Genomic DNA, 15,587 nt, shown 5'->3' with positions numbered 1-15,587 from the left:
GATCTATAATAGTCAAGGTCCTTGTTGATACTCTAGAGCTAGAGGTTAGAATTCACTTACTCGAGGAATAACTTTGGTAGCCACAGTCCGCAGTCAGCCCAGTGGCACTAATTGCTTTTAATGCCACTGTGTAATTGATGCCGCATGAGATGCATCCCAGGAGGCAGTGGTTTTGACGGGTGTGACACTTAGACTGTCCAGTGTGTGACTCCAGAACTGTCACATAGGTTTGGGCGCCGGTCCCAACAGTCCAGCTCACGTTGATCACCGATTGTGTGACCGGAGTTACTGTCAGACTGGCTGGACAGCACGGCACTTAAATGAGGAAAGAGAAAACACTGGGGATTTACTTCCAATGAGGGTTATTTGTGAAAACTAACCAAGTATGGTATTTTGCCTGTGTTTCATTCAATATCCTAAATTTCTCAAACCTTCAACTGTTAATCAAAATGTCCTTAATAACTGTAAATGGAATATAACCTTTAAAAATTGTGAATCACTATATTGTAACTTCTATGACATTGTACATCAACTATACTTCAATAAAAAGATAAATTAAAAAAAAACTTAAAAAATTTTCTTTTGTTAAGTAAAATCTCATTCTCTCTGATACATTATTTAACATCACTGTATATAGCAGGTGCTTTCCCCAAGAATGCAGTGCAATAACTGGCTATGGGTAATGTGAGATTCTCCCCAATTTTTTTCAGAATAATTGAGAAACGCTTTGTTGTTCTCCAACTTTAACAATTCCAATTGCAAATTTTAAAGCAATGGTTGCATTCACCTTTTCTCCCAATGTATCTCACATTTGCAATGAAATGTATTTTGCCTTTCTCATGCATGTCATAGTACACAGCTGATATAAAAGCTCAAAATATTCTTAGCCACCTAAGAGTACCACAACCAATTCTCAACTTTTCAAAGATCCATTATACAGGATATAGAATATCTGGAATCTTCTTGCGTATTTGGCATTGTCTCTATTCTGCCGCTCTTTACGTTTCAACTTATCTAAGGTGCCATCTATCGTTGTATATAAGAGAAAATAATGTCCAAAGGCTTTAAGTAATTTGCTAAATTTCATTCACACACAATGCTATGAAGCAATAACAGCTTTCGTTTATCAAGCTCTTACTGTGCATCAGGCACGCTAAGTGCTCTGCAGCATAAATAACGTAATATTCACAGCCACCCAATAAAGCCATTATCCCCTTCTAGCAATTAGGAAACTGAAACTCAGAAAGCATTTTTTAGAGAAAGATTCGAAAGGGCTGAACCAAAGAAATAAATAATAAACTAGTTCATTTGGCCACTTGTTAGTTTTGGTAGGTTGTGTCATGGGGGAATACGAATTCAAATAAATGTTTTTGCAGAGTCAATGTATTCCTCCTTTGATGTTGGTATTTGAATATATTAGAGCCTTCAGATGATACTTTTACAGAACGTGTGTGAAAGTTTTCTAAGACTGGGGCTCTTTGAAAGGCCTCTCTGAGTTTAAGGTATTTCTATCTCACTTAGGGTGAATCAAATAAGAAAGTTCGTGTCCTAAAACAATTCCTAAGGACCCCATTGAAGTTGAGGTTCAGGCTGTGGTTGCTACATACCCGTTTCTAAGGGCACACTGTAGCTGGGCAGGCTCCGTCCTGCTGGTGTTTCAGCCACAGCGGTGACGGAGAACACTGAGCCGCAGGGCAAGCCCCACAAGGTGCAGGACTCTCCCGTGCTGCTGCACCGGTGCAGCCCTTTCTCTCCCTGGGCAGTCACCGTGTAAGTGGCCTCATCGTTAGTGGATCGCCAGTACACGTTAATCATGGAAAAGGCATCCTTCGAAACATTTTTGATTTCAGGACTGCAAGGAGCTGAGAGATTTTAGATTATGAATGGAAACAGTCAGAATCAAAAATATCACACGTGCCATTTGGTCTAAAACTGACCTTTCCCCCCCCCCCAAAATGAGATCATTACTTTCGACCATACCATGCATGTAGGGCAAATTCATAGAACCTTTGTGTGGAAACCTTGTTGACATTGATGTATGGTATTGGGTTCCCATAGTGTCGGACTAATTGGAAAATGTTAAGGAGCCATTTGAACTCCAAAAGCGAAAGTAATTAGGACAAACATTTGTGGTCTTAACCTTCATGGTGTGAATAGAGGCAGGTGCCCCAAAGGTAGGAGGAAGTGAATGGCTAGGTAATCACTAGCAAAACCTTCCACTCTCCCCATGGTCTCCTATTTCCTTTTTGTCCTCTTTCCCTCTTCCACCTCCTCTTCTGCCTCTCCTTAGTAAGACAGGGGCTCTCAGGGTCACCACAACAGGGTGGCTACTGGCAGTTAGCCTTTTTACCATTTTTTGCCGAATGCCCTTCCTGAGGGACATAGCTGGGGGGAGCCATTCAGAATCAGTGAATGAAATCTTTGCTGTATCATACCTGTGGTTATAAATCGGGAAGTACATGACGTATTGCTGCCCCGGACTTCACTGAAGGAATACACCGTGATGTTGTACTTGGTGTCACACTCTAGAGCAGAAAGGGTGCAAGCCGGAACAGTGTCATTGCACTCAACCACGCTGAACCCATCTACAGCCTTGGTTTCATAAAGTTCGGCACCACGGACGGGAGACCAGACGATCTCTACTCTGTCACTGGACACCAACACAGGGTTAATGTCACCAGGACAACAGGGAGCTGAGAGCAGGAGCAGAGAGAGAGCGGAGGTCAGTGCAGGAGCCATGCTGTCAGAGTGGCCTTGAGTCCTGGCGTCTCCGTGCCCAGAGCCTCTGCACTACCCTCCTAAGTCACTGCAACAATCTCCTACAGGTCTGTCCAGCTCCAATCCTGGCCTAACACCCACTACGTAGAGGGTAAATTCTCTATGCATGACATGCAAGGTTATTACAAGCTCTACCCAGTCGATATGTCCAGCTGCCCCTCCCCCATCCCCTGCCTCACCAGACCCCTCAATTCCCACACGTGCTTTTATTTCCCTATGCCTCAAAGATTGTGTTCACGCTACTGGAATGCGGTTCCCTTCTTCTGCCTAACAAAATCATGTTTAGTTTAACTTTAGATCCTATCAGTCTTTCCAGACACTAAACTAGATGAAACTAGGGGGCAGAGGAGGGGAAGAAGCATTGTATTAGTAGATTTTAGAAGAGGCCCTACACTACCTCACAGACAAATTCTGACAAGTGTCTAACTCACATGGGGTTTCTCTGGAATGCTCTTGCCCCACCTACATTCCATCCATCCTTAAAGATCCAGTTCAAGGCCACTCCCTCCGGAAGACCCTCCTGTGCTCTTGAGACCTTATTGATAGCCTCTGACTCTAAATTCCAAAGGCACCAATTATTTGATTCCTTCATCTTGGTAAAAATGTAGGGGCCTAGGTTCGATCCCTGGTCAGGGAACTAGATCCCACAAGAATGTCACAACTAAGAGTTCACATGCCACAACTAAGGAGCCCGCCTGCTGCAACTAAGACCAGTCGCAACCAAATAAGTACATAAATATTAAAAATGTATTGTTATTTATATAATTATATTATAGTATTCTTGTTTGTAAATATAGTTAATTAATTTTGTCACTCACTCCATTCATTCTTTAAAAATCGAACATCTCCCATATGCCAGTCATACTATGATAAGCATTCAGGATGAAGAGATAAATAAAATACAATCCCTGCCCTTTGAAGACCCAAGCCTAGTGGAGAATAATAGTAACAATAATAATGATGCTAATAAAAATATTTGCATTGTGCTTTTCTCACATACAAAGACCTTTTCATATTCATGTTCTCATTATTATTTGTCCCATTTTGCAATAGCAGATACTAAGGAACTTAGCAAGGTAGACATCATTATTCCCATTTTGCAAATGAGTTGGTGGTCAAGTTAGGACTTAAACCCAGGTGTCCTACTCCAAAGCCCTCCACACCATGTAGAATCTTTGCCATTGCATCCCTGTTTTCTGGGCTTGGGGAAAGAGTGAACTCTGAGACCTAAGGATCACCTCCCCTTCAGCTTCCAGCACAGGCCTGAACACTGAGTAGATCTCGGTGGAGGGTTCAAATTTTCAGAGCAAGCTTGAATAACAACACTCCCTTCTTTTCACTCCTAAACCTTGCATTCTTGTTAAGCTTGAGTCCACGAAGTCCAAATTCCCTAGTCTGGAAAGAATGTGAAAGAAGAGATTCACTTTCCATTCTTGGCCCTAGAATGGCTCCCAGGTGGTCTAGGTAAGTCAATAAGTGCAATGGATGATCCATTCTGCTGCTGAGTTTAGTGAACTCAGAACTCAACTCCCTTTACAAGCATCAAGTGCAACTCACCTGTGGTATAATTAAACACATCACCCAAAGGACTCTGTCCTGCCTTGTTATAGGCAAAAACACTAATAAAGTAAGTGAAGCCACACTCAGATAAGAAATTGCACTGGGTGAAGGAGGTGTTGCAGTGTACTTCCAAGCCATCGTCACTCTTCACAAAGGCCACATAGTAATCACCCAGATGCACATTGGACCAAGCCACAGACAGGTGGCCAGGGGGATCTTCTTGGATTGTCACCCTTCCAGGTGCACAAGCAACTAGGAAATGATAAATAATTAACAGTTGTGAGAGTACTGCAAGAGATTTTCTTTGCATCTTTGCATAGTAGCTCTTCACTAAATGTTAGTTCTCATCCCCAAAACACACAGATATTTCTAAATTGAAGCGTAGACCTCCACATATGTATCTCTTTGTCTCTTTGATGAGAATGAAAGTGGGAAGATATCTAAACACATATTCCAAACTATAGACATTCCATCTTTATCTTAAAAAGATAGCTCCCACCAGGCCTAGGTCTGTGAAACACGATGTAAATAAGAGACCACCATCTGTACTGCACAGCTAGAGTTGTGTATCACTCAAACTGGATCCTAGAATATTTACAACTTTACAAATGCAAAAGAAAATAAACTAATTAGTGAAAGATCTGGAATAGGAACCAGGTTTCCTAAATTTCAGTGTTTTTTCCAATGCACGAGATCTGGTTTCACTATCAACATTATTCAAACTCATCAGAATGTCCAACTCAACACTTTCATTTAGACCAGGCCTTCATTTTTGCTTGTTCTAGAGTGTTCTGGAACAGTCATGTGATTATTTGTTTCCCTAATGGTAGTCACTTTGGCTTGCCAACCCCCCCAGTGATCTCACTCTTGTTTACATACCAGTTTTCAGGGTCACTGCTGAAATTGATCTGCTAGATCCGGCATCATTAGTTGCTAAAACTGAAATCAGGTACTTGGTTCCACACTGGAGAGGGGAGATGGTGCAGGAACTGAAAGTCGTACTACAGCTCAGCCTGGAAGAGTCACTCAAAGCCATCACGGTATAGTTGAAAGCTCCTTCTGTCGGTGCCCATGAAACAGATGCCTTCAGAGAACCACTATCAAAAGAGACTTGAATGTTGGCAGGAGCACGAGGACCTACATTTTTGAGAAACAATTAAGATTTTTGCAGTAACCTCAAGAACCCAAGTAAGATTTGGCCTAACAATATTGCAGAGCTTGGAGGATGGGGTACTCCAATCACATGATACTTGCAAGTGTACAAAGCATAAAATTGGGATTTAGGGTACCTGAGAACTGGTAACACATCTCCCATTAACTATGCAAACTCATAACTATCTATATGACTTTGGCCATGTTATTTAATCTTTTTGTTATTTATTTATTTTTCTCATCTGTAAAATAGATCCTAGCACATATAGCTGCTAAATAAACATTTTGAATGAATGAATGAGTGAATGCACAATTTGATAAGTGATAGAAATAATTAAATGAAGTTATAAATGTGAAGGGCTAAGAGGGCCATGTGGGTATATTATCAAGTGGTAGGTCAAATATTCTATTATAGATTGATGAAGTTAAACAGATTAGTTTCAACAACATTCTTTCTTTACTTTTGACACATGCTAAGACATGTAAGAGCTTTTAGGTCACAGCTGTTTACAGAAGAGCAGACTTTCTATTCTAAATCAAAGGGAAAGAAGGAAAGTATCAAGTGTGATGGTCACACAGGAAGGCAGTTTTTTAGCATCTCCAAAACGATTTCCTCTGCAGTCTTAGAAATATGCCTTCCTTTCCTCAGGCTTATCCTCCTAAAAAAGCTTGAGACCCTCAATAAATGTTTGTGGAGAGAAAGAATGAGTGAATGCCTTGGAAGAGGCCCAGAGAGACTGGTTTGTTACAGACATCCTGACTCACCAGGCCCATCATGAATCACCTTAGGGCCACCTTGCTCTGATTTCTACCTGGAAAAGTCATATAAAAGGCAAACCCTTCACTTCTCCCTACAGTTCTGCTTCGGCCTATAGACAATGAGGCTTCCACTCCCCTCCAAAGTAGGAAGTGTTGGAGAGAACATTTCTGGTTTCTTTCCACTTTCTCCTTGGTCCTCCCCAAGAGATGAAACAGCTAATCTGGTTGGTGAGTCCGGCATCTACTAGACCATATTGTCAGAGGATGACTCACTCTGCCTCAAGAGAAGGAAAAATCTCTCTTCTTCCCTCTCTCTCCATCTCGTTCTTTTGGCTCAGAGCAGCAGCTCAGTTTGGGCATCTAGTTATCATGCAGTAGGACGCCCTGGTCAGGTATCCCTGCAATGGGGATTGTGAGAACACACACGATGCATCAGCTTCTCAGCCTACAGCTGGAGGAGAGGTGGTGGGAAGCACCTCGTTGACCTCAGGCCCAAACTGAGGACTTTGGGAAATATATCTGAAATATTGATTCCCACCACGGCACAAAGTGCCATAACAGGAAGTTTGTTTTGTTTGTTGCTGTGCCTCTAGAGCAATGCCAGCTGAAAGTTGGGACACACTCATTAAATGTCTGCTGAATAAATTCTTGTTTGGCTCAGTTCTTTTTGTCTCTACTCTTGGTCTGAACCTATGAAGGGACAAGAGGTGACTGGTAAACCTAATAAGAATTATCTCCTGCTGTGTGATATTGAACATATAAGCTGAAAATAAGTTGGCTCTGGGGAGGTGGTGCCATGCTCTGTGCACTCTGAGCAGCATTTCTTCTTTTTTTTTTTTTTAAGCAAGCATCTGCCTTTTTTGTTTTTGTTTTTAAATTAATTAGTTTATTAATTTATTTATTTTTGGCTGTGTTGCGTCTTCGTTTCTGTGCGAAGCCTTTCTCTAGTTGTGGCGAGTGGGGGCCACTCTTCATCGCGGTGCGCGGGCCTCTCACTGTCGCGGCCTCTCTTGTTGCGGAGCACAGGCTCCAGACGCGCAGGCTCAGTAGTTGTGGCTCACGGACCTAGTTGCTCCGCGGCATGTGGGATCCTCCCAGACCAGGGCTCGAACCCCTGTCCCCTGCATTGGCAAGCAGATTCCCAACCACTGCACCTCCAGGGAAGCCCTGAGCAGCATTTCTTTACACGTGCCATAAGCATTTAAACCACCGAGGAGGAATTATCAGGACACTATAAATAAGCTCATAATCAATTTAAATAGCTGCTGCCAGCTGCTCTGTACTTATCACTTAACGCTGCTCTCAGTGACTGCAATGCACAGCCCTTCTCACTAATCAAAAAGGAGAAGGTTGGGACTGAGCTGCGAAGTCCTTACCTGTTCTCTGATTGCAGGTGGAGTCATCCCCAGGTGTTCCGCTGGCATTCCACGCATAGGCCTTTATGGTGTAGAGAGTCCCAGCGTCTAAACTGGTGAATGTCAAGGAGGTGTTGGTGGTATTCTCTTTCCATATTCTCCCCAAACCATTAGCTCGCATAATGGACACAGAAAATCCAGTTGCCATATATACGCTTTTCCACTGCACAAGAATAGAGTCTGGACTTGGAGAGCTTACTTGTAGAATTGGTGCAGCCAGCACTACAAAGACAAAAACCTGTGCATTTGTGTTATGAAAGTGCAAGAGAGGCTAATTCAAATTTAGGAATAGTAATTTGAGGTTGATTATCCATATTATGAAAAAATTATTTGCTTTGCAATAGGATTCATGGCAGAGTTCCATTAAACAATTGTTATTTAAATGTGTATTAATTACAGATGACTCAGCAGAGGAAGGGGGAACAGAGAAATTCTAATATTAGGCATACCTTCAACTGGAAGTTGGTAAGAAATTAGATAAAACCTCCCTGTAATCATAATATAAATCAATGGGGGGAATGATAGTTTATACTATTTTAACTTGCACACAACCTTTCAGAAATATGCCGAGGTACAACTTTATCAAATCAATTTAAGTCATGCTGATGACAAACTCTAAATGGTTTTATTTCAAACAAGTCAAAGTGCAGCAAAATCTCTTCTATGTGTTCTTTATTCCACATGGTTTTATTGATAATTGAGGTTAAAAACAGAAATCCCTGGGCTTCCCTGATGGCGCAGTGGTTGAGAATCCGCCTGCCAATTCAGGGGACACGGGTTTGATCCCTGGTCCGGGAAGATCCCACATGCTGCGGAGCAACTAAGCCCATGCTCCACAACTACTGAGCCTGCACTCTAGAGCCCGCGAGCCACAACTACTGAGACCGTGTGCCACAACTACTGAAGCTCACACACGCTAGTGCCCATGCTCTGCAAAGAGAAGCCACCTCAATGAGAAGCCTGCGCACCACAACAAAGAGTAGCCCCTGCTCTCCACAACTAGAGAAAGCCCGCGTGCAGCAACAAAGACTCAATGCAGCCAAAAATAAATAAATACATTTATAAAACAAACAAACAAAAAAAATGAAGCAGAAATCCCTTTTTCAGAGATTTGAAAGCACGGATGCTTTTAAAGATGCCCAGAAATGGGTTTTATTTTCCAAAGCATCTGGAATTTACATACCACCTCCTCCACAGACATGTGAATTCCAAAAAAAAAGTCACTTGGTGGCTTTCACTTCTGAGCCTTGAATCATAGACATTCACATGATACAAAATTACATCATGCATTTGCATCCTCAGTGTAATTGATCCAGGTCACAAGCAATTGCTCAACAGAGGATGAGCGTCCAGCTACCTGTCTTTGCCTGTTTTGGAGGCGATGCCTGGCTTCTCCCAGCAGGACTGATGGATCTGATGGTGATTTGGTACAAGGTTGCAGCCTTCAGGCCCGTCACAGTGCCTGGGGAATTGGCCACCACGGTTTCAATGACAGTGTTCCCATCTCTGGCTGTGAGGAGGTAACCGGTGGCCCCTGGCACTGTAGCCCATTCCACAGTGATACTGTTGCTGATTTTTGAATACGCCTGATCAATAGTGGGTATTTTGGGAGCTGAAAGAGATTTTGAAGGTGTACATTAGCTAGGGTACCTGTAAGGATTACTTCTTTCATCATTTTACTTTCAAACTAAGTCATTCTCATGTCATCCTTCAGACATAAACCTTGCCCTTATTTTCCAGATCAAGAAACAAACAAACAAACAAACAAAAAAACAGAGGAAAAGAAAGGCAAAGCTACTCTCCAGAAGAGAGCAAGAAAGCTCAAACCTCCCATTCAGGAATGGGACTTCAAAGAGGTTTTTCCCAGTTGCCTCTCGGATAATTTGCACTTTTTGTACTTTTAAAAGAGTTAACTAAGAGTAGGGAGTGATTTGGGAGAAGAACTCGGAGGGGAGGGAGAGAGTAACTGAGGGCTTCCATTCTGGAGGCTATTCCAGTCTGGCGTCCTGTGAATCCCCCGGCATGCTTTGTCATGGGTCTCCCCTTCCTGCCCCACTTCTATGCGACTGTGTCTCCAGCAAGGGTCCACCTCCATCCCCCACCTCTGTCGAGGCTGTGACTTCCACTCATGCACTTTGCACATTTTCCAAGTGGCATTTAATCTAATGGAGGAAGGGGGAGAATTGAGTTGCTTCATAATTGAGCGTACTGTCTTTAATATTATCAGAGTGTAACAATTTTCAGATTCTTCTATATAAAATAAAAATAAACTTTATTCTCTCCTTCTCTATCAAAACATCTGCCCCAGCCTAAGAATGAGATGCCAGGGTCCCTCCTCACCTGGGCCTGGCCATGGTTTGCCAGGAGGCCGTGAATGCTTATGTCATGAGTTTACACAAGGCATTCCTATACTTTGGGCATGGGGTAGAAGATACAACATGGTAATCAGATTTACTACTCTGCAAAACTCCACGGACTCAAAAATGCCCTGGGTGTAGGAGGTCCAAGTAGAAGAAAAGGTCAAACAAAAATATCTGGGTTTTAGGTTTGAAGCTGGCAATTGGTCTTTTATATTTAAAGTACTGCATTTGCTGGGTAAAATCACTATATGCCAAATTCAAAACTAAAGTGCAAAACAAAACTCTAGGGCAAAGAGGCAAAGAGTAAATACTGTCCAAATGTGTGATTTGTCAGTATCAACTCCCTCCCTTCAACAGACCCCAACCTGCAAAACCCCATGTGCGTGATACAGACAACTTCTCTTTCTGTACCCACAGCCCAGAAAGTTGGCTTTGGCAGCATCTCAGAAATAACCACGCTGCAAGAATGAACAAAGAGTCCACTGTGCACTGGCCAGACGTTCCTTCAATATCACCCAGAACTGTCTCCTTTGCCATCAAAAGAAAACTATGATGGGTATAAATGCTGGGGAAAAGTTGCAGGGGCTCATCTTAGCCATTTGCCAGCAGAAGCTGACTCTGCGGGAAGCGCCTATGTCCCCTCCCTGTTGTAGGATAGAAAGCCCCCGCAGGGGTCTCACATTTATCCCTCCTACACACTCATCTCTTTTCTGCTCGCCCAGTTATTTGTTCTCTGTTAATGCCTTCTTTCCTCTAACTTTGCAGTGTCTCTCAATCCCTGCTGCTTCCTTTGTCCCCATTGTTCATCTTATCTCCAGTTAGCCAGTCCTGCTCATTGGAATGGACTAATTTCCTGGACAAATGACAACCAAACTAGACATTGTCGTGACAGTGCCTTCATGGAGTGGCTTGAAAGGCATCTAAAAGGCTGGCATGGCACCAGCTATCTCCCCACAGGCCTGTCAAGGGGCCTGAGGACTACACAAAATTTGTCGTATTGAATTGAGCTGGGAGGGGCACATTTGCCAAGCATAGTAGTACATGAAGCCAGTATCAGCAGGATGAAATGCGGGGTTTCATGATGGAAAAATAGCAAAGGATTTGGATTTCAGGATGCTGGGCTTGAGCCCTGGCTCTGCCATTTACTTCTGTCTATGAACACGTACAAGTGATTTAACCTCTTCTAGTCTCAGTTTTCTTCCTTGAGTATATGGAATATTAATAATTCTTACATCTTTGAGTTTACTTTGAAATGTAAAATACTTACATCTTAAGATGGTAAAGATTAAGTAAAATAGTGAATGTAAGGGCACATTGAAAGGTAGGAAGGATTAGTGTGTGTGTGTGTGTGTGTGTGTGTGTGAACCAGGATGAGCAATTTTGGGGTTTGGAAAAGCCAGGCTGCATGGCACTGCCATGGAGGGGGTGCTGCCAGGGAAGGTGGGATTATGGAGACTCTGGGGTAAGCACAGGCTGGAGAGACAGATTGCCTGTTTACACATGGTTCTAGAGCAGGATCTGACCAGTAACAGCAATGAAAAAAGATCAACACCTCTGTACTATGTTTCCCTTAAAGAGATGAGAAGACTGAACAGGACATGTAAGTCTCCATAAATCAGCAGCGGTTCTTCACTCTTTCTTTGTTCTGTATTTGGCCCGCTAACTGCACTGATGAAAGAGAAAAATTTATTCCCTAGATTTGCAATCAACCACTCTGATTAGTCAAAAATGAAACCCTTTGAGTCACAGCATCTGTGCATTCTACCAACTCAGAGATCTAAATTAGCCCATGTGGCCCCAGTGGCCAGACACAGATAAACAGCCGATGCCAGAGCCCAAAAAGAATCAGAATACACACACCCCAAATGAAACCTCCTATACAGTATCAATAAAACACATCACATCTATTGAAAAGACAGAATGAATCAATTAACAGCATCACCAGTATATCCAGTCTGCCCCATTCTTTCTCTCAAATAGTGTGGATAACGTGGGACTAAAAAGAGGCCCGTTCTGAGGGCTCAGTGTGTCCTGTGGTCCTGGGACCCTCTAAGAGACAGCAGAACTAGATTTTGCCCAATCGAAGGGCCATTGATTTTTTAAAAATCACTTTGTTTATGGCCAAATAGTCCTTCTCACAGCTTCCTGGTCAATCCTGAAGGTGTCTCAAGAATAAGTAAGAATAAAGCGTGAAATAATAATTTTTAAAAACCTATTGTATAGCACGGATTTTATGGCTCAGCCAAAAATCTATATCAAACATTTTAATTGCCTTATTTATATTTCCTTTTCTGTGGTATATACAAAATAAGAAATAAAATTTGTTCTTATTTGTGCTGAATTACTAAGAGAGTTTATTGGTGATATAATTGATATTATATGGTTCCTTCAGATCATCTAAATTCCATCAAACATAAGTTTCCATTCTAGGGACTTAAATTTCTAGAATGCATGAACCAGGAGAGGCCTGTAGAGAAATTATCCTTGTCTTCAGTCATTTATTCAAGAAAAATGGTGATAAAATCTCTTAAAAGAAAGCCTTTTTCCAGCTCTGGGTTTTCATTGTCTATATTTTAAGGATGCAATATTAGAAGTATAAAACCTTTTTTATTAGAGAATCTAATCTTTTTATTAGAGAATCTTTTATTAGAGAATTTTGATCCAAACTGTTTCTAGTTTTCTCCTCTAATTCCTTAGAAGACAAATAAGAAAAGTTATATAAATTAGGCTCTTCACTAAAATTTTGTTTCTTTGACTGGAATGATGATCATTGTAATACTTTACTAATGGTTAACCGTGTTTGAGAAAAATCTATGACTGCATGACTCTATACATCTCAGTACTCAAGAAGAATATCTTATGAGGATGTATCTTTAAATTTTGATCCATGTATTTGTCTTACCAGTTACACTTACAGTGTGAGTGCTCAGAAAATGTTGAATATTTTTCCTGGTATAGCCTTTATATTTCAGGGTAGCCCAGGAATTAACAATGGAAATTAAAATCAAATATGGGGGGCTTCCGTAGTGGCACAGTGGTTGAGAATCTGCCTGCCAATACAGGTGACACGGGTTCGAGCCCTGGTCTGGGAAGATCCCACATGCCGCGGAGCAACTAGGCCCGTGAGCCACAATTACTGAGCCTGCGCGTCTGGAGCCTGTGCTCCGCAACAAGAGAGGCCGCAATAGTGAGAGGCCCGCGCACCGCGATGAAGGGTGGCCCCCGCTTGCCGCAACTGGAGAAAGCCCTCGCACAGAAACGAAGACCCAACGCAGCCATAAATAAATAAAATTAAAAAGAAAGAAAAAAAAAAAAGAACCGTGTGCTCTGACATATCTCAAAAAAATGGAAAAAAAAATCAAATATGGGGAGGGTAAACTTGCATTTCAGAGAATGTTACCTGTTTTTGTTGAAGCAACCTGAAAAGGAAAGTTTAGAATATTAGAACCATAAAGAAAAACACCATTTGGGGAAATGTAAAACCTAAATCAGAGCAGTAATATACTTAGCACAACATGTTTATACAAAATGTGAGCAATATTCCAATCCACACACAGTATTTATTTGCACAAATTATTTCCCAACGCTCAAATCTACCACAAAGCAATCCTAAATGAAATTGAGAGGATGGAGACAGATCACATTACTGTTTCATTTCTCTCCCTGAATCTGCCTATTGAACTAAGTCAGTAGCTGCTGATGGATTTTTCAGAAATCTTTGTTCTTAAAACATAATGATATTCTTGTTTTCTTTCACTAGTAAATTGCATTAAATTTCAAACACACAAACATATACAATCTTGGTATGCCTCCAAAGTATTTTGATTTCCATCTCCCCACCACTGAGGCCCTCAAAAAAAGAGAAAGATATTGAATGTATCTTTTTTTTCCCCCTAAATAGTTGCAGGTAGGTCGGAATGGTGAACTCACCATTTTAAGGCAGATAAGACTGAATCCAATCACAGACAAACATTTCACCTGTCCACCAGCCATCCTGTTGGACTGAGCACTCACATGGCACACAACAAAGTGGGCAGGGTCCTCTTTGGTCCCCAGGTGGGCAGCACTGTTTGTCGCTGGGATGTGGGGCTGTGATTCTGGGAACAGACCCCGGGAAGTAGCTCCTCCCCTTCTGTGTGTGGAGCTGACCTGTAACTAGGGGCACCTGGAGACTGGCAGGTACAGGTATTGCAAAGACTGAAAAACAAGAAGAGAGTGGAAGAAAGCTATGCCAACCGGGTCAAAATGCTATTGTAACATGGGTTTCAAGGTGATGTGTAGAATGCTCCCCTTTTCTATTAAAAATTCTTTTCTAAATAAAAATTTTACGAAGCTGTATAGAAATTATTGACATAGTGAAATGATCCTTTTAAACTTGGGGATCCTGACCAGTTTTATTTTTTCTTTTTCACCTTTATTTGTTGTTCTTATTGTTGTTTCAGTACAAAGTGATCGGTTCTGCTGTCGGCTGGTGTGGAGGGATTGGGGAGATGTTGTTTAAGGGTACAAATTTAAAACTAGTAGATAAAAAGTTCTGGGAATCTAACGTACAACATAGCGATTATAGTTAACAATATCGTACCATAAACTTCAAAGTTGCTAAGAGACTAAATCTTAACTGTTCTCAACACAAAAAAGAAATGATAATTATGTGATGCGATAGAGATGTTAGCTAATGCTACTGTAGTAATCATATTACAATATATAAATGTATCAAACTAACACTTGTACACCTCAAACTTATGCCTCAAACTTGACAGTGTTATGTGTCAATTACATTCAAGAAAGGAAGGAAGGAAGGAAGGAAGGGAGGGAGGGAGGGAGGGGGAAAGGAAGAAAGAAAGGGAAAGGGCAGCAGCATGTCCCTGTGCTGAGAAAGACAGTGGGAGGTCCTTAATGAGCACATTAAATCCATCCATCCCCAGTACCTCCCCACCATTTACAAAAGGGATTCCAAAAGTGGGGAGGAAGCATATGTTCATTATCTGAATTATTGTCATGGTTTCATGTGTGTATACATATGTCAAAACATTGAGTTTATATTATAAATATGTGCAGTTTATGGTATGTCAGTTTTACACCACTAAAGTTGTTTACAAAAATCAGTCTAACTCAGCGTTCTAAGATCCTTCCACTAAACCACTCTGTCTTCTATGAGTTGACTACTATGAATTCAAGGCATTTTCATTTGTGCATTTAACAAGTATATATGGAGTACCTACTGTATACCAGGCATTGTTCTGGACACTGGGGATATAAACATAAGCAAACCAGAGCTCTGTGCTCATGGAACACACACTCTAGCAGAGGAAGGCCAAAAGAAGCAGCTAACGTTACAACTATCTAATGTCAGGTGTTGCTAAATGTTATGAAGAAAAATAAAGCAGAGTAACAGGAGAGAATATTGAGAGATAGAGTTTAGTTTGTATACCATGGTCAGAGAGGATTTCTCCAGCAATGAGGTGCTTGAGCATGGGCATCAGGGAAGTGAGGATGAATCCTTTGGAAACCTAGGAAAAGAGCATGCCAGGCAGAGGGAAGAGGAAGGGCAAAGGCCCTGAAG

At 41.7% G+C, this 15,587-nt stretch overlaps 1 protein-coding gene across 1 annotated transcript in view; it reads right to left on the bottom strand.

The window, feature by feature from the left end:
- Positions 1 to 15,587, bottom strand: part of FNDC7 (fibronectin type III domain containing 7) — a 29,134-nt gene that overhangs the window by 10,263 nt on the left and 3,284 nt on the right. Inside the window, exons 3-11 of the mRNA XM_036854047.1 lie at positions 13,955 to 14,221; positions 13,425 to 13,443; positions 9,022 to 9,276; positions 7,626 to 7,886; positions 5,218 to 5,475; positions 4,336 to 4,590; positions 2,436 to 2,693; positions 1,608 to 1,862; positions 61 to 315 (exon numbers count right to left, since the gene is read on the bottom strand). Coding sequence (XP_036709942.1) covers positions 61 to 315; positions 1,608 to 1,862; positions 2,436 to 2,693; positions 4,336 to 4,590; positions 5,218 to 5,475; positions 7,626 to 7,886; positions 9,022 to 9,276; positions 13,425 to 13,443; positions 13,955 to 14,017 — 1,879 coding nt within the window. The 5' untranslated portion in view covers positions 14,018 to 14,221. The remainder of the gene's footprint in view (positions 1 to 60; positions 316 to 1,607; positions 1,863 to 2,435; positions 2,694 to 4,335; positions 4,591 to 5,217; positions 5,476 to 7,625; positions 7,887 to 9,021; positions 9,277 to 13,424; positions 13,444 to 13,954; positions 14,222 to 15,587) is intronic.

Source organism: Balaenoptera musculus, chromosome 1 (assembly GCF_009873245.2).
Source record: "Balaenoptera musculus isolate JJ_BM4_2016_0621 chromosome 1, mBalMus1.pri.v3, whole genome shotgun sequence".
Lineage (NCBI taxonomy): Eukaryota > Metazoa > Chordata > Mammalia > Artiodactyla > Balaenopteridae > Balaenoptera > Balaenoptera musculus.
This window is presented reverse-complemented; position numbering and strand designations above follow the sequence as displayed.